This window comes from Leucopleurus acutus, assembly GCF_964270905.1.
Source record: "Leucopleurus acutus genome assembly, chromosome: 6".
In the NCBI taxonomy this organism is placed as follows: Eukaryota; Metazoa; Chordata; class Mammalia; order Artiodactyla; family Delphinidae; genus Leucopleurus; species Leucopleurus acutus.
The window spans coordinates 55672767-55691730 of NC_139149.1; the positions used below are offsets into that span (position 1 = coordinate 55672767).

At 40.1% G+C, this 18964-nt stretch overlaps 1 protein-coding gene across 1 annotated transcript in view; it reads left to right on the plus strand.

Annotated features, from left to right (window-relative positions):
• The window catches only part of CERS6 (ceramide synthase 6), a 320250-nt gene that overhangs the window by 224384 nt on the left and 76902 nt on the right, over window positions 1–18964 (plus strand). Inside the window, exons 5-6 of the mRNA XM_082840643.1 lie at window positions 15206–15256; window positions 17754–17846. Coding sequence (XP_082696769.1) covers window positions 15206–15256; window positions 17754–17846 — 144 coding nt within the window. The remainder of the gene's footprint in view (window positions 1–15205; window positions 15257–17753; window positions 17847–18964) is intronic.

Consider the following 18964-nt stretch of genomic DNA (forward strand, 5'->3'; position numbering starts at 1 on the left):
TGAGCCTGCGCGTCCGGAGCCTGTGCTCCACAACGGGAAAGGCCACAACAGTGAGAGGGTCGTGTACCGAAAAAAAAAAAAAAAAAATGCTCTCTTTATTCATCTAGGGGAAAACTTTATCTTATATTCAGCAAACCACTTCTAAATTGCTGGTTCAGCCCCTTGATATAATTCAGTTGCATTAATCTATCCAACTTATATCTTTCAGCTTCCCCTCCCCCCAAAATAATTACATATCTTTGGAAGATCAGAAGCTGGGAAGACAGGAAAACAGACTTGATTAACATCGGAAACTTAACTGCATGAAGATCAATTCCTTCTTTGCAATTAACTCAGCAACTCAGAGGATAATTTCTCTGTCATAATTAGAAGATAAATAATCTATAAGGATGTACCACTTATTTAAAGGGTATAGTCTGATCATTTGTCCTATTAGTAATGAGTAATGGTAAACTGAATTGTGAATTCCCTTCTGAATTTTAATATATGAAAGTGGCCGTAAGCAAAGGGAGTAATTATTTGCCTAAATTAAAATATCATCATCAAATTTTCATCAGTGTTTAATTTAGAAAATTTTAATCTTCAATACCAAACATAATATAAACCTTGAGCCTCACAGATAAAGGACACACTGAAAAGCAATTACTCAACTTTATAACTTTTATTCACACATCATCAAATTGGGCAAAATGAGCTTTTTATTATATTGATTACTAATACTTCTCTGATTGTGTTTAATAAGACTGACCGAGTTTTGTCAGTGATTCAAAAAATCTAAATTGCAGTGGGTAACTGGAGTTTCTTCACAAAGAAGAAAAAGGGGGTTTTCTTCTGATATTGGGTTTCCATTTGTGGGGTGTCAGAGTCTGCAACAAGATCAGAGACAGCAAACCAGGATTTTGTCTTTTGGGAGAAAAAAAAGCAGGGGCAAAGAGGATGGTGAAATTTAGGGCTTGAGGTATCATAAAAACTATGCAGTCCAACTCCTAATTTCACACATGAGCAACCAGATGGGTGAATTGACTTACCCAATGTCACTCAGCTGGTTAACGGCAGACTGAGGCCAGACAGAGGGGTTCCTATGTCCTTTCTGATTCTCTCTTCCCCATCATGTGTTCTTTCAGTGACTGCAGGGGTTGGGAAATTAAGGAACTTTCATTTCTCTATTTCTAGATTCCCCTGCCTTTCAAAAAGTGGTGTTCTCGATTAACATAATTGAATGCTACAGGGACTTGGCTGCTTTGCAAGCATCTGAATTTTGTGTTTTCTTGAAGCTTTCTCAAATAATGATAGCGTGATACAATTTTTTCTTCTAACATATTTCTCATGTAGAATATGTGTCTTCCATAGCCATTTATGGCAATATCTAGACAGAAGATTACTGGCAGTTTAGGAGTTCAGGAAACATAGGACTGTTTCTACTTAATGTGTTTGGATTCATGATTCATAGAATATAGCCTATTATGGGTTTTCAGATATAATACACAGACATGGTGACAAGATAACACATTAAAAAGCAAGTCAAATTTCATACATAAGAAAAATCAAGCCTGAAGTGCCCAGTACTTTTAAAAGAGAGCACGCAGTGGCTTTTCACTCTTCTCTTATGTAATTCCTTTAAAGTGTTCTCAGGAAGATGATTTGTAAGTAGATAGACCTTAGCTTAAGGTAAATTCATTAAAAAAAAAAATTGATGACTTGTGAAAATTCTGAAGGTCTCTTCAACTGTATTGTCTCATAAGGCTAACCCTTATTCTCTTCCCACCTCTATGGATTATCTGATTAAATATCGTATCACTTCCGTGATCCCGCTCACCTGATTTGACTCGGTAGCTTTGAATTCTTGAGACTTATTTTAGTGTGTTAAGGGCTGGGTAGTGTGGAGGAAGAAATGCATCGCGTTGAGTATCAGATACAGGTGATGTGGCATTCATTGCACATACTGTGGTTGTTTAGTCAGGGAATAGATTTAAAGGAACTCGTTTACGGGAAACCAGGGCTCTTCCCAGCGTGTATCTGTTGCCATATGTGCCTTGAATTGGTCAGGATGAAGACTGAGCTACAGCAGTAATGTAGCAAAGAGAGCCAGCAGCACAATGGCTTAAAGAACAAAGTGCATTTCTGCCTCATGTGACAGGCCCAATATCAGTGGCCTGGGCCAGCGGGGCAGCTCTGCTCCACACCATCTTCAGACAACTTGGTTCTTTTCGTTTTGTTGATCTGCCGTCCTTGGTGCAGTGGTTTTCAAACTTTCTGGTTTCAGGACCGCTTTACGCTGGTGGTAACAATCATACAGGACTTTAAAGAGCTTTTGTTTTTGTTAGTCATATCTATCAATACTCATTGTATTAGAAATTAAAACTGGTAAATTTTTAAAGCATTATGAATTTAATTAAAATAACAAGAAATCATTACATGGTAACAAATAACATTTTAAGAAAAATAACTATTTTCTAAAACAAAATTTAGAGGTTTTTGAGATAATCTCTAATTATGATTTAGTAGATGAGAGCTGGATTCTCATTCCTGCTTCTCCATTCAGTCTGTCACAGGTGTGTGTGTGTGTGTGTGTGTGTCTGTGTGGTTAATTTATATGGTGACTATCTGGCCTCACAAAGATATGAAATTGTAAAAGGTAGAAATATCTTAATAGTGTTTTCCAGAAAACTGTAGATTTTCTTCTTTGATATGATGCCAAAACTCAAAAGTCATTTCTTTAATGTCAGTGAAATTCTTGTACTTGGTTACATTAACATCCATTGGTTACTCTTTCCCTTTCATCCATGTATGATTATTTAACATCATGCATTGGTCATTTGGAAAGTATTGGTTCACTGAGTTATACAGATCTTACAAGTGTTGACATGTTATTATAAATATCAAAAGCAAAAACAGAAGCATATTTGTCATTGTTTTCACTAATCTCCTCTGAAAAGTTTTTAACAAATGGGAAGCTATTAGGCATATAGTAGCCCATATGTATTTTCCAAAATACTAATTTTTCCTTGAAAGCTTGAATTTTATCAGTGGCAGCAAATGCTATCATTTGAGTTTCTTGAAGTCACAGGCTCACTTTGTTCATTTTCGAGAAAGTGTCTCCAAATACTCAATTCAGAATAAAAGCCATTGTGAAGAAAAATAAACAGCCAAGTTTTCATTCACATTTCATTCTTCTAAGTTCAGTGTTTTGTTTTTTCATGTTTTCCCCACCTTTGTATTATTGTTTCTCTCCGTCCTGAATAAATGTTAAAGGTAGGAGTGAGAAGACCTTTGTATACAGGACAGGTACACTTGTATCACCAGCCCTCCATTCCTGGTGGGGCTAGTAGCCTCTAGGAGGTTGTGTGGCCCCAGGAGGCCAACAAAATAGCACCTGGAAGACTGATCAGGAGGCAGTGAGGTGGGGATGACAAGCCAGATACAAGGTGCCGGAGTAGTTAAGGCATGGAGATGGGAATTAATGGAACACACACAGCAAGGTGCTTGGTCTGAAGAGAGCAGGCGCTGCTTATTGGGAAGAGTGGACTTAGCCTTGCCTGGTCACAGTGGACAGCCAACCTAACAGGAACATGGACAGCCAAGCAGAGACATTTTACCTTCTGAGTTGGAAATGAGGAGAAGGCGTTTAAGGTTTGTTTTTTTTTTAATCCTCCAGAGAATAACGCAAGGAAAGGGATGATTAGGAAAAAATGATGTTGGAAATATGACATGGTTCCTGAAAGATAAAGAATTCAAGTTCTTCTTCCGTCTCCTCCATTCACCATCTTCTGCTTGTCCTTCTGGCCTCAACTACTGTGGCACCACTAGTGGAGCTGTCCCCTCCCACTGTCCCTTCAAGACTGGGCTGGGTATCTTTTTATATCTACTCCTCTGTGTCCTGTGTTTACCTCTGCTATAACTTGTCATTATTTTGATTACCCAGGAGATGGTAAGTTCCTGGAGGATGGAGAACTTGGCCATTGTATCTTCATGCCTAGCAGAATGTCTGATTTATGGTAGCCACTCAGTACTTGAAAGAGCAAGTGAATGAGGAAGGTGCAATAATATTAGCACAAAGATATTAGGATGTAGGCAAGTTGGTTTAGAAGTGGTAAGAAAGAGGTTGATAAGAATCTTCAGAATGAGAGTAGGTGGGCTGGGTGGCAAAGATTGATCATCACTGTAATTAGTGCAAAGTTTATTCTGTATTATTTTTTCATCTTATTATTTTCCCCTTTCCACTTTCTCTTAATGGAGAATTTAGAATTAAATTATTGATGATTGGTTTATACTTGAACATCACTGTCAACATGTAAATATTCTGAAGGCAGCTATTTCACGTAGTAGCTTTTAGTTTAAAATTAATTAGAATTATTGGGCTTCCCTGGTGGTGCAGTGGTTGAGAGTCTGCCTGCTGATGCAGGGGACACAGGTTCGTGCCCCGGTCTGGGAAGTTCCCACGTGCCGCGGAGCGGCTGGGCCCGTGAACCATGGCCGCTGAGCCTGCGCGTCCGGAGCCTGTGCTCTGCAACGGGAGAGGCTACGGCAGTGAGAGGCCCGCATACCGCAAAAAAAAAAAGAAAAAATTAATTAGAATTATTGAATAATTTGAGGATTTTAGTAATTAATACCATTAATGTTATTTGTGAATATAGAGCAAATGTGTGTTATTTTAATCAGACCTATTAAAAGTACATGGACTTAGCTTCTTTTTATTATTCGAATAAGACCTGTTCATTGTAGAAAATTACAGCTACAATTACTTTGTGTAATTTAATATTAAAATATAAACATGTTTTTAAAAAGTAAAAAGCATTCAAGGGCTTCCCTGGTGGCACAGTGGTTGGGAGTCTGCCTGCCGATGCAGGGGACACGGGTTCGTGCCCCGGTCCGGGAAGATCCCACATGCCGCCGAGCGGCTAGGCCCGTGAGCCATGGCCGCTAAGCCTGCGCGTCCGGAGCCTGTGCTCTGCAACGGGAGAGGCCACAACAGTGAGAGGCCCGCGTACCGCAAAAAAAAAAAAAAAAAAAAAAAAGCATTCAAGATAATCATTACTCAGAGATAAACACTAATTAACTTTTGGTAAATATCCTGCCAGGCATATTTTGTGTGTGTGTGTGTGTGTGTGTGTGTGTGTGTGTGTGTGTGTCTAAATATATATCTACTTTAAACATAAGGCACACTGTATATTCTACTTGTAACTTGATTTTAACTGAAAATATGAATATGCTAGTTACGTCCCCTTAGCCCATCTGATATTCGCATGGCTGTAGTGGACAGTTCCATGCACTTTTGACAGTGTCCCACATCAGATATAAGCTGTGCCACATCTTTGCTCTGCTTTCTCCAAAGCTGCAAATGCTACCTAGACACAGGAAGGTACAACCTAGGCATATGGAGGCGTTGATACTGGAACCTCACCAGTGGGGTATGAGAGTTGGTGGATAAATGCCACAGCTCCCCGTCCTGTGTTGGGACGGTTATAAGATACATGCTCTGTAATTCTGCAGAGGTCCTCAGCGGAATTGAGGTGCAATAACCAGCTCATTTCTGAAAACCATATTGGATTTTCTCCTTCATCCATCTCACTTTCTCCATTTTTCCAGTTCTGTTTCCTGGAATCACCTCTCAAATACCCAGCCAGCACCCAAGTCTCAGAGTCTGCTCCCACAGAATCCCAGCTAAGAATGTGCCAATGTTCAATATTATTGAACAATTAGATTTATTTCAATTTTTCATGACTAGAAAAGGAATTGCAATGGAAATCCACATACAAATGTCTTTACTCTGAGTCTGATTTTTTTTTTTTACAATAAATGCTGGATTAAAGGATGTGCAGATTTTAAAGATCAAATAACTTTTTAGAAAGCTTTTTCCAATTTGCAGAGTGTTGGTTTCCCTATACACTGCTAACCCCTGGGTATTAACCTCTTCAGATATTTGCCAGACCAGGTTAAAAATTCTGTCTCGTTTTAACCTGTAATTTTTACATATGTTTTTGGTTACATATTCTTTTCTTTGATGTGTTCCCTGTTTGTATCTTCTCCCTATTTTTCTGATCAGATGTTTAAATATTTAAATCAATGTTTGTGGGCTCTTTACATATTAGAGATCTTAGTCCTTTGTCGTATGTTATAAATTGTTTCCTTAAATGATCTTTTGACTAATTTTGTGCTCCTTAATAGTGTTGACTTAAAGAAAAACACACAGCATAAGAGTTTTGAGGTTAGGTTTTATTCAGGGCCTTACTGAGGACTATAGCCTGGGAGATAGCTCTGAGGAACTGCTCCAAAGAGGTGGGAGGACCCAGTTTATATATGATTTTTTTTTTTTTTTGGCTAGGAAATACATGCTGTCAAGCATACATCTTCATAAAAGATTATTACTAATCACAAAGAATAGACATCTCAAGTTAATTATTTTAGTGTTTATGTATGGGAAGATGCAAGAATCTGGGGTCATTGAAATTCTTCCTGAGATATCCATCTAACTATCCGTGGGGTCTGTTTACCCAAAGCACAGAGCGCCTCATCCTGTTTTCATCCTGAATTCCTCTCAGGGTTGTACTGTGTCGGTGGGTGACTGCAGTGAGTCGCAATTCAGTGGGTGGTGAGCAACACTCTTTTGTTCTTCTTTGTTCGCAGTAGCCACTGTAATTGGCTTCATTCCCACATTCTGCACTGGCCTCCCTCTCTACACGTCTCTCCCCCCACCTAACCCACTCCCCGTGTTGACATTCTCACCATTTTCCTTTCTCTATAGGTCTTTCCACCTCATTTTCTTTCATCTTCTCTTTTCGTCATCTGGTTCCTTTATCCCTAATTTCTATTCTAAACATAGAATTAATCTGTCCATTCTACTTTGCAGTGATTCTCACTGGCCTGGAGGAGAGTACACATCTGAATCAATAAGAGACGTGCCTTTTTAAGCTTCCTGTTCCCCAGACTCTTGAGAATCACAGCCATAGTTACTGTGAGGTATATGTGGAGTCCCTCAGCTGAGCAAAGGCAGAAAAAGTTGGGAACCACTGGCTGGAAGGTTTTAAAAGGCATGGAAATGCCACTTAGATTTCTTTTCTCTTTGGCTGTATGATGAAGCCTACAGAGAGACCCTTTGAGCTTAGAGCCCATCTCTGAGGAGCTCCTTCTATTTTTTGTATGCTTGGCAGATCTGCAAATTACTTTCTAAATTGATTGCTGAATGTGCTGAAGGCACATACTTGACTAGGTCCTGAGGACTAGCATCTGTTTTAAAGTCTGATCAATATGAAAAGCTGCTATCTTTTTATAATGCCATGGATGGGGTCAAGTCTAAATTACATTTGCACATCACAAGAGCTTTCAAAGCTAATGCAGATGCCAAGGGCCTCTAGGGAGGGGTCACCACTCTGTTTTGTAGATTTACAGTCGCATATCTACTGACCCAGGAAAGGAGGAAAGTGTACCCCTTGCATGCTGGGGAGCGTTCTAGTCTACTCATCACTGACCAGCTGCGTCTTCAGGCTGGTCAGAGACTTCTGGTTTCATTCTTTTCATCCCAAATACAATTTTTTTTTTTACATTTATATTAACATATTTACATACAAATAACCCAAAGAAAGTTTAGTATTAGTTTTTAATTTAATTTTATTTATTTTTATATACAGCAGGTCCTTATTAGTCATCAATTTTATACACATCAGTGTATACATGTCAGTCACCCAATTCATCGCCCTACCCCCCCCCAACCCCCATGGCTTTTCCCCCTTGGTGTCCATACATTTGTTCTCTACATCTGTGTCTCAACTTCTGCCCTGCAAACCGGTTCATCGGTACCACCAAATACAGTTTATTGATCAGTTTTTAAACTCACAAAGCACAAAATATTTCTTTCCATTATGAGTTACTTAGCAATATGTATTAAATGAAAACTGTAGATTATCATTTTGAATGGATTTGATTTATATTCATTGAAATCATACAGGTCAACATTTCTAAAAAGAATTTGCAATGTTTATGTAATAAAATTATTAATATAGATATTACCATCAAAAAGTTACACACAAAAGGAAAAATAAGCAAAAATGTTGAGACAATCATAACTGCAGTGACTGAGTTTCAGAATTAGATCTCAGCTTCCCAAAACCATGGTAAAAAGATAATGGGGGTAACAGGAAACATACAAAGCATTCACGATGGGAAGTATTTTTCCCCCCTGGGTTAAATTTAAAAGGAAAAATATCATTTGAATTTATGTATTTGAATTTAGTGGTTACCTAGTGGTAACCTTTCCAATATAAACTCATTGCAGACAAGGAAACATTTTTCTCATGTTTATTTCTTACAGTAAATCTTCAATATAAGCCAAAGGTATAAGATTTAAGTATAACTCAGTAAAAGTGTTTTCAGAGTAGTTTCAGTGAAAGAAGTTTCAGAGTAGTTCAGGGATCTAGCTTTCTGGCATTTAAAAACATAATCCAAGGCTCTATGTATTTCATACCTAAACTATTCAGAGGCCAGTATGTCTCTTAGGCTGTATCCCTTCACTGTTAGTTGTCACACCAGGGCTTTATGAAAGCCACGTAGGAGTTTGGATGGAAATAGTGAAAGATGAAAGTTTGCTTCTAAGATGCTGACTTCAGGTAAAGACCCACACATTTTTCACATTTTTGATGAAGCAACGAAATGCTTTTAATACTTTATATGATTCATGTTCTTTTGTTAAATCAAAATATTTGTTAATTCAAAGAAACTACTATTCGTTCTGCTGTAGGTACCTACTGATTATTGGGGGAAAAATGGTGTGTATGCGTATTTATATTTCTGTTTAATCATTGAACACTTGCCTGGTTAACTGAGCATCCTTTGTCTGGTCTTTTGCTTCGAACTCAATTATTCCTTTAGTTCACAGTGACATGATAAATGTCAGTGATCTGAGTTAGCCTTGATTTTTAAGACTTCATTTTTTTTTTAACAGTTTTATGTTCATAGAAAAATTGAGGTACAGAGATTTCCCATGTACCCCTGTCCCCACACATGCATATTCTCTCCCACCATCAAATCCACCACCAAAGCGGTACATTTGTCACAACTGATGAACCTACGCTGACATATCATAATCACCCAAAGTCCATAGTCTACATCAGGATTCACCCTTAGTGTTGTATGTTCTATGGGCTTGGACAAGGCCTTCTTGATGTCAGATGATTGATCCATCATCATGATAGGTGGCATGGAAACTGAAAGGTACATTTGTTGTTTTTTAACTATTATTTTTAAGAAGTATATCAAATGGAACTTAAAAACAATAAAATAAGACCAAGCCTATCTTATTCCAGATGGTGAAGTGAAATGATCAGACCTGATCTATTTCTGCTAGTTCTGTTCACTATGAAACCTCTACAGAACAACTGATAAAAGAAGCAACCTGATAAAAAACACACACACACACATTTACTGACACTTAAAAAAAAAAAAAAAGACTTCTCTACTTAAAAAAAAAAAAAAAATCACAGAATACATAGCACTCAGGTCTTATGCGTTTGGTCCAAAGGCAAATGATGACTGCTCGGTGACCTCCAGCAGCACATCTGACCTCCATCCTGGTGCTGGGGTTCGGTTTGCTCAGGGTGAGAAGAGCCTCAGAAGCCTCCCCTGGGACACTGCGTTATTGATGGATGTGCTTGTGGCCAAGTTGTGTCTCACGTGATGTGTCTGGGAGCAGATGTGCATATACTGTATAATGAAAAATCCCATTATACACTGTGATTTAAATCGAGAGTGTTAGAAGTCATTTTGTATCCACTCTGTTACTGTCTGTCTTAGTCTTGTTCAGATGTTTTGTAAGTCTTCTTAAATTGAAATTAGTTGATGTGTACCTTAAGAGCTTTTAAGTACCATTTATAGAGAGTTGTCTTACAATGCTGTGTTAGTCAGCTTGGACTGCCAAAGCAAAATGCCATAGACTGTGTGGCTGAAACAACAGAAACTTACTTCTCACCATTCAGGAGGTTGGAAGTTCCAGATCGAGGTCTGGCAAGGTTCGGTTTTCAGTGAGAACTCTCTTCCTAGCTTGCCTCTCTTCCTGATCACTGCAGTCCTCACGTGGCCTTTCCTCTGAGCATGTGAAGATAGAAAGCACTCTCTCACTTCCTCTTCTTATAAAGCCACCAATCCTATCGGTTTAGGGCCCTATCCTTATGGCCTCATCTAACCTTAATTATCTCCTAAAGGCCCTGTCTCTAAATACAGTCACGTTGAGGGCTTGAATATGTGAATTCAGTCCATAGCAGATGCTAAAACAACAAAAAAACTTGGTATAATTTCTGTTGACCAAAAAAAAAAAAAGAAAGAAAGAAAAAAGTAGGAAGTAAATCTGAGGGATCTTGTGAATGACCTATAATCATGGAACTCTTTAACAGTGAGAGGCATGGCTAGCCATCTGGGACATGTGATTTCTTTTGTAGCTTAAGCAGGATTTGGAGGTCCTTTCTAACCCGAAAATTCAATATTTTTAGGTAATAGCTCAATTATTGATTCTTAGTTATGGATAAATCAATTCCAAATATCCATGATTTTCTTTCATTATGCATTCTTTGTATATCCAGAGTACCTTGGGAAGTTATAATGGAAGAATCTGGCTGGCCTGAGTTTGTGTCCCAGCTTTTCTACTTACCAGCTGGGTAGCCTTCAGTTAGTTATGGTACCTCTTTGAGATTGCTTTTTGTCTATAAAATAATCATACTTACCTTGATGCATATACAGTCGGCCCTCTGTATCCACGGATGCAAGAACCCGTGGATATAGAGAGCCGACTGTTCATGCCATTTTATATAAGGGACTTGAGCATCCTTGGATTTTGGAATCCACGGGGGGTCCTGGAACCAATCCCCCGAGAATACCTAGGGATGACTCTATTAATGAGAATACAGGCTATCCTACTGTGTATGTGTGTATGTATGTGTATATATATATGACAACACAGTCGTTTAGATATGAGAGGATGATAGGAATTTATCTGTGTCACACATATAATCCAGAGGTAAGCAGACCAGGGCTAGTAGGAGGCCTCCAACATCAACTTCAACAGAAACTTCCATCCCAGGGTGAAAGATGACAGCTCCAGCTCTTATTATCTCCCTCCAGTGGGAATGGAGAAAAGGTGAGAACAGCTCATTCACATTTACTTTTAGGGGCAGCATCCATGTGTCAATTCTGCTCACATCTCTTCCACCAGAGCTTAGATGTGTGGTTCTAGCAATCACAGAAGTTGGTTGAGAAGCATTGTCTCCAGCTAAATAGTGTTTTACTAACAATTTCTGCTTCACATTTGGCTATTGTAAAGATTAGAAATAATTTATTAATTTATTCACCTAGCAGTGAATTGTGAAATATTATAACAAAGTGCCTAGCAAGGTGCCTCACACCTGGTAAGTACCAAGTTGGATCACCCTCCTTACTTTCCTCTAGCACCTTGCTACTCAAAATGTGGTCCAGGGTCCAAGCATCACCTTGAAGCTTGTTAAAAATGTAGACTCTCAGCCCCAAGCCAGACCTACTGAATCAGATCCTGCGTTTTAATAGTTTGAGGAGCCTCTGCAGCAGCATATTCTTTGTCTTTTATGGTACCTGCACGCTATGTTATCTTGAGCACTTACAATGTTGCTATGAGAATTAAATGAGATAATATGCATAAAATACTGTAAAATCTGTAATGTGCTTCATATCATTATTTAACTGTATATGTCTGAGGGAGAATAAAGTGAATCTTAAGTTATTGAAATGCCAAGATTTGGGAATCATTGGGTTTGGGGATTTTCCAATGTTGATAATGTCCCCTGATATTGTAATGCCATGTAAAAAAGGCATTTCTATTTTCAGAAGATGTGCTTGAATCACCTTGCACTGTCCTAGGTACAGAGCTTTTCTCTAATTATGTAGGAAGATGCTAGGCCCATCCTTCTAAAATGAGGGTTTTCAGTGTATTTTTTCATAACCATTATTCTTTCTTGACATCTAAATATTGCAGCTTATGTTCTGAATTATGTTACTACCTATACAGATTTTGATATCAAATGAACATGGAGATGATTCTTAAAAAGATATCTGGAAAAACTGATTTAAAAAACAGTAGGTTTATGGTATCAGTTGAAACTATAGATGCTATACCTAATGCATTAAATATAAGCAGCCAATGCAGATTCCTATGTTAGTGTTGAGCTATTAGAAATTAGGAGAATCACCATTTCATGGACTTGTCTTCTCATCTGTAAATTGGGGAAGATGGTGTTTGTTCTGTCTCAAAGAGTTTTGGGAGCCATAACATGAGATCCTAGAAAAATGTAGCACATAGAAGATGATATTAATATCTAGTATTGTCAAAGTAGGAAGTATATGTGAACACGCATTGTGAAATAAGTATGTGAAAGTGCTTACTTAAATGTTTAGCAAACAAGCTTGCAGGCTGAGCTATGGCCTTGGTAGCCCCATCAGATTCTCAGTGTTCTTTGCTCCTGCTTCAAGTGGGTGGGACCCACTGAGAGACAAAGACTCACCCACTGTTTCTGCAGGTCAGTCGGGTTTCTGCACATGATACAAGCATGTTTAGGTGATGCACATCTGATGCATTCAGGGAAAAGCCTGGGTGTTAGAAGAAAACCAAGGAGCCAAGAAGCTCACAGAGGAGGGAAAGCTCTAAATGATGGATTTTCCTGGGTCACTGGGAGTTGTACCTTTGCTCTCCCGCCTGTGATGGGAAGGATGACTGTATTGGAAGAGATTTCTGCTGTGTCTTTAGAGGCAAGCACGCACATGCCCTGTGGGCTTGGGACTGATGCATTCAGAAAAAAGACTACGAGGCTTTTTATAGGTGTTGCATTTCATTCTGCATTCCTTCTCATTAGCATTCAGTAATGAAAGCTGAACTGTCAATTTGAGTGTCTCATCCTGGAGGGATAAACGTAAGAATATGACATACGTTTTCCTCAGGGACTTTCAGCTAATTGTAGAGATAGTAAACAATTTTATCAGAGAGGAAGGTAATAACTAACATTTGTACTCTAAAGTATATTTTGCTGTGTTGTGCCCACATTTAAAAATAATGCATACAGGGCTTCCCTGGTGGCGCAGTGGTTGAGAGTCCGCCTGCCGATGCAGGGGACACGGGTTTGTGCCCCGGTCCGGGAAGATCCCACATGCCGCGGAGCGGCTGGGCCCGTGAGCCATGGCCGCTGAGCCTGCACGTCCGGAGCCTGTGCTCCGCAACGGGAGTAGGTCACAACAGTGAGAGGCCTGCGTACCGCAAAAAAAAAAAAAAAAAGAACTCTATCCATATCTGCATGTATATCTATATTATATAGAAAAAAAGGCCCCAAATGGGCTGTACATTAAAATAAATGTTAATAGTTATGAGAATTCAAATTATTTTTCTTTTTATTATTTTCAGTATTTTCTATATCTTCCTCAACGGATATATGTCGTTTATATAAGTCAATAACCGATTAAGCTTCTGAAGCCTCTGCAGCATTTTTTTTGTTTTTGCTGTACGCGGGCCTCTCACTGTTGTGGCCTCTCCCTTAACAACCAAGGAAGTTAAGTGCAGAGAGATTACGTGATACGTACAGCGTAGCACAGGTAGCAAATGGCGAAAGCAGGAGAAATGGAAGGAGAATCAGGAGTGCTTGAATGAAAGGGGACTGTAAAGATCCCTGGACATCATTAGGTTTAGGGCAGGGCATGGCTTTTTATTTCAACCTGGCTCCCTAAACTGAGTCCTGGTTCAGTTTTTATCAGACTCAAAGTTAGGGTCACAGTGGCTATGTTCGGCTTTGAGACCAGACAGTCTGAGTTTGATTTCCAGCTCTAGCCCTGCCTCGCTAATTAACCTGGATGGTTAATTACGGACTCAGGGCCTCAGTTTATCCATCTGTAAAATGAGGCAAATACTACTACTAGTTACTGTAAGGATTAAATGAGTTCGTACATGTGAGATCCTTTAAAAGTATATGGGACAATCTAAAGAGAAACACCTTTTTAATTGGTTAAATAAATAACAGATCATGAAGGAAAACCCTCATGAAAAGTGTATGGTCATAGGGAGGACTCAACAGATACTAGCTAATATCCTCCACATCTTCATCCGCATCGGTGCAGGGCTGATGAGGACCATGGGGGGGGTGGAAGGATATCTCTGTGGCTTTCAGAGAGACAACTACATTATCCTACTGCAGAGGCAGCAACTTTTGATCTTACAGGGCCTGGGACAAGATACAGAGGCTAGGTCAGTACAAATATATCTGACATTAAACTCTCAATGACAGTATTATCATTTTGAGATATATAAACACAGATTGTAGTAATGATAGATTATGTTTCTTAATAGTTAGAAACATACTGATGTGTATCAAATGTGTATAGATGTATACCACCAAGTGCTGATAGCTATAGATCAGGAATGCAAAAAGAATGATAAAGTTAATACAGAAATATGAGAAAGTTTGTGCTGGTATTATGGGATGGTTCAGCTCTCTATTCAAATCCATACCAACCCCTCCCTCTTTATTACAGATGTTTGGAATCTGTGTGTATACTTAGATGTTCTCTCTGATCTTACAAGGTGGTAAGGCAAGTGATTGCCGTTAAATTAAGAAAGATTGTTTTGTCTTCGAAAGACCTTGACCATGAGTCTGAGCGTGGGGTGTACTGTAAGGGTTAATTCCCTCAGAACTGGAATTAGTCAGAGCTGTCCTACTGAAATAAGAGTACCTGCCTGCTGTTGACCCCCACTCAATGCATGAAACAATTGATTAATAATGTTGCTTTGTAAACATTGAGTTGGAGGCGTTTCAAGGAGATTTGCACCAACTGTCAGCATTGCTTATTGATAATAGATTGATGATTTGCAGCTGGTCTTGGTGAGACACTTGAAGGGCTCTGCTGTTGAGGCTGGTTACCTAGCAGGGATGTGTCTACAGAACCAGCAAAATATTAAAAAACACCAGCTAGGACTCTATCCCGGAAGTGGCCTGAAATACTGCGGGTTGAGTTTAGAAGATTACTCAGAGAGAATGTATGATGGAATCCTCATGGCTTTGCTCTCCTATTCCTAATTATACTGAGTCCTTCAGTTCTCACACAGGTAGTTTGTTGAAATCCCCAAATACTGGGGGGCCAGAACCTGTCATAAACATCCCTTCTCCCGCTTCTTTTCCAAAACATGTGAAATGTGTTTCTTTGTCATGTTTTACAGACCCCCTGGCTGTGGAATACAAGACACTGCTGGTACAACTACCCCTATCAGGTAAGGACACATTACCGTCTGGGTTTTTACACATGTAAAGTACCTTTCTTAGGTCAGCGCCATGGTTTCAGGCAGGTCCCAGCAGGTTGGGCAGCCACTTTGCTTGCCCCCCGCCGTACCCCTTGCTGCTTGATGGTGGACACAGCCTAGTGAGAGAGGTAGTTTGTGTTAGAATCAAAGCTTGAACAGATGGAGGAAGTGTGGAAGGTGCATTTGCTGGAGAGTAAGATACAATCACTTCAGAAGGCGGATAATTCCTTTTCTTTCTTTCTTTTTTTTTTTTTTTTTTTTTTTTTTTTGCGGTACGCGGGCCTCTCACTGTTTTGGCCTCTCCCATTGCGGAGCACAGGCTCCGGACGCACAGCCTCAGCGGCCATGGCTCACGGGCCCAGCCGCTCCGCGGCATGTGGGATCTTCCCGGACCGGGCATGAACCCGTGTCCCCTGCATCAGCAGGCGGACTCTCAACCACTGCGCCACCAGGGAAGCCCGGATAATTCCTTTTCTAACAGCCAGTCTGCTTTGGGTCACTGAGGACCGGATAACAGCCCTGGCCTGTCTTGGCACCTAGCGGGCAGAGCTCAAGGGAGGAGCTGGAGCTGGCGTGCTGAGTTTGGTTCACTCTGTGACTTAGGAGCAACCTCTAAAGATGTAAATAAAGCACTATTTCCTTGAACTCAGAAAAATGGGCTTGTCCCATTACATGTAGACAAAAATAGCATCACTGAAAATGAGATTAAAATCATATCCCAGACAGGGAGCATTTCAGATCCCTGCCCACAGACATACCTTTGCCTCTGTCCATAAATTCAGTCATATTAGCATGTGTTGTGGTCCCTAGCTCAGTTACTATTTGAATATTAAAGCTGGGACTGTTCTCGAAATTTCTTGCTGAAACATTTCTAGAATTTCTAGTTCATTTGGGATATATTATTTAAGGGAAACAAATACAACCAGGTATTTTAGTGATAAAGAGACGGACATTGTGATAAGCAATTTGGATTTTTGAGTTTGGGATTCTTTGGGTTGTCTTTTTAGATGCGTTTGGTCTAACAAAGTTAATGGGAGCAGGTGTGCCCTGCAAGTTCTCTGTTACACACAGTGTTGCAATAGCGGGTAGGGTCTGGTGTTGGCTACCCCTCGGGTAGGTTCAAGGCTAGGGACATGTTGAAATGGGGATTCCAGTTTGCATTTCCATCTCTTTCATGTAGTGTATTCAAATTAAGAAAGACTAAATCAGCAACATGACATGGTCAGAGAGAGCTGAACATTCCAGGGCTATCTGATCAAGACTAAAGCAATGTTGAAAGCAATGACTTACTGTACACAATTGTAATTCACAGGCCCAACTGCTGTTTACTATCTTAAATACTTGGAATATTGTCATTTACCCGTCTCTTTGTGCCCTGCAATGGTATACTGAGTGGAGAGGATCCTGTCCTCCTGTGTTTTGTCGACAAAGATGAATGAGGGGGACAACAACTGTTTTTCTTGATGTCCACGCTTAGAGTTGGTAGTTAAGTGATTGCTGACTTCTTGCGAAAGTCACTTATTATGCTGCTGTTGGTTTACAAAGCATTTCAGTTTCAACACCTTGTGTGCAGCGGTGTGGAGGTGTTCATGTAATGAGTTTCAAAGGTCTTTCATTCGTTCTGGGAAAGCAAGTTGTTTCATTACAACCCAATGAAACAATTAAAAACAACTCATCAAAAATGGTTTTTTAAAACTCTGTTTTGTTTTTATGGATTTATGTGCAAAATAAATATTACTGACTTCCCCTGCTTCCCTGAGCTTCTCCCCATTCCTGGACCTGTGAGGCAGGTAGAGCAGGTGTTACCTCCATTTTCCAATAAGTAAACGAAGGCCCGACTGAAGCTGTGGAGCGGGGACTCAAACTCAGATTCCCTGGCTGGGCGCCTAGTCTGGTATCTCTTAGCAGCTTCCTTGTCCCCCTGATCTTTTAATAAATGTTTTTGAATTATCCTTTTTTTTTAATATTTACAACGTACAGAACATTTCCTAAAGACAAGAAAGCTCCAATTAAGGCAGAATTTGAAACTATGTCTCAGTGACCCATAGAGTACTCCAGTTTCTTTCACCTTCCCTGGTCCCTGTGCTGTGGAATCTCACAGGAGTTGTCCAGAGTCACTCTTTCTGTGTATATGTTAGAATTTTTTTGCAGGTTGCCTAAAGGAATCTTTAGAGACTCATGTCTAAGTACCATAAATGCAATTGTTAAAATGAGTGGTGAATCGGGTACCAATGCCAAACGTTCATACTGATTGACACTTTTTTAGTTGGAGATGAAACAAAGCTAATGACATCAAGCTGTGGATTACAGGCGTCCTTCAAAGCTCCCTTATCCACAGAGAGAATGGGGCCAGAATTTGTGGAGGCGTAAGACAATGTCACTTTTCAGTACTGAGCTTGAGATGTTTGACACACAGATTTGGTTTCCTGTTAATTATTAATCTTGCCTTTTTCTCTTTGATCCTCAGCCACTCACGCCTGACCTTCACTACTATTATATCCTGGAGCTGTCGTTTTATTGGTCTTTAATGTTTTCCCAGTTCACTGATATCAAAAGAAAGGTAAGAGTGGGTGTTTTGTAAAGGGCTTGTAAACAGGTGTCTTTCATGGCCCTAGGCAGATGGATATAGAGTCTCAAAGGCACTCACTTCTGTTCTCCCATCGGTACTGCATTAGTACAACTTTCGGCATTATTACAGAAAATTCTCTACTTTTGTTTGTGCTGTTTTATATTTTATTCCCATTGTCTCTTCACTCTCCCCACCCCCCACCAAACCTAGTGTTCTTTTCTCCATGAAAAAGTATAACAGTGAATCTTAACAGCATTAATTTCCTCTCAGTCTGATTCACAAGTCCCTTTGTTCTCCAAATTAAAGAAGAAAAATTGGGGCTTCCCTGGTGGCGCAGTGGTTGAGAGTCCGCCTGCCGATGCAGGGGACACAGGTTCGTGCCCCGGTCCGGGAGGATCCCACATGCCGCGGAGCGGCTGGGCCCATGAGCCATGGCCGCTGAGCCTGCGCGTCCGGAGCCTGTGCTCTGCAATGGGAGAGGCCACAACAGTGAGAGGCCCGTGTACCACAAGAAAAAAAAAGAAGAAAAATTGTATCTGTAGCTCCTGGGGAGAGAGTAAAATCTCAGTGTTCCAGCCCTATAGAATGAAGATTTCCCCAATTAAAGAGTTATCTAATGTCAAAATACATTAGGAAAACACAGCATTCCTAAGCGAACTGTGGTCTGGTTTCCACCCCTCCCCTCCGCTGGAATAGCTTTTGCTGAGGGTACTCTTGACCTCTTAAGTGTTAGACCCACTCATTCTAGTTCTCATCCTACCAGCTTCTGGGCAGAATTGGCACTTTTGGCTATTCACTTTTTTTTTTTCCGTGAAGCTATTTTCTCCAGGTTCCCATATTTGGATCATTCCTTCAGGTCATCTTTGCTGGTCTCCACCCCAGTGCCCCGTGCTCTGCATACTTGCGTGCACCAGGGTCTGGTCCTAGATTACAGGACATCATCTCCCTGGGTGATCCAGGTTCATACCCTCCAGCACTGTCAACCATAACTTCTATACCAATAACTCCCAAATGGTTCTCTCCTGTCCCAAATCCTCTCTGGGTCCGCACTTCCGCAAATCTAATCATAAGTGATAGTATTGTGTTCTTCTTGTTATTTTATCATTTAA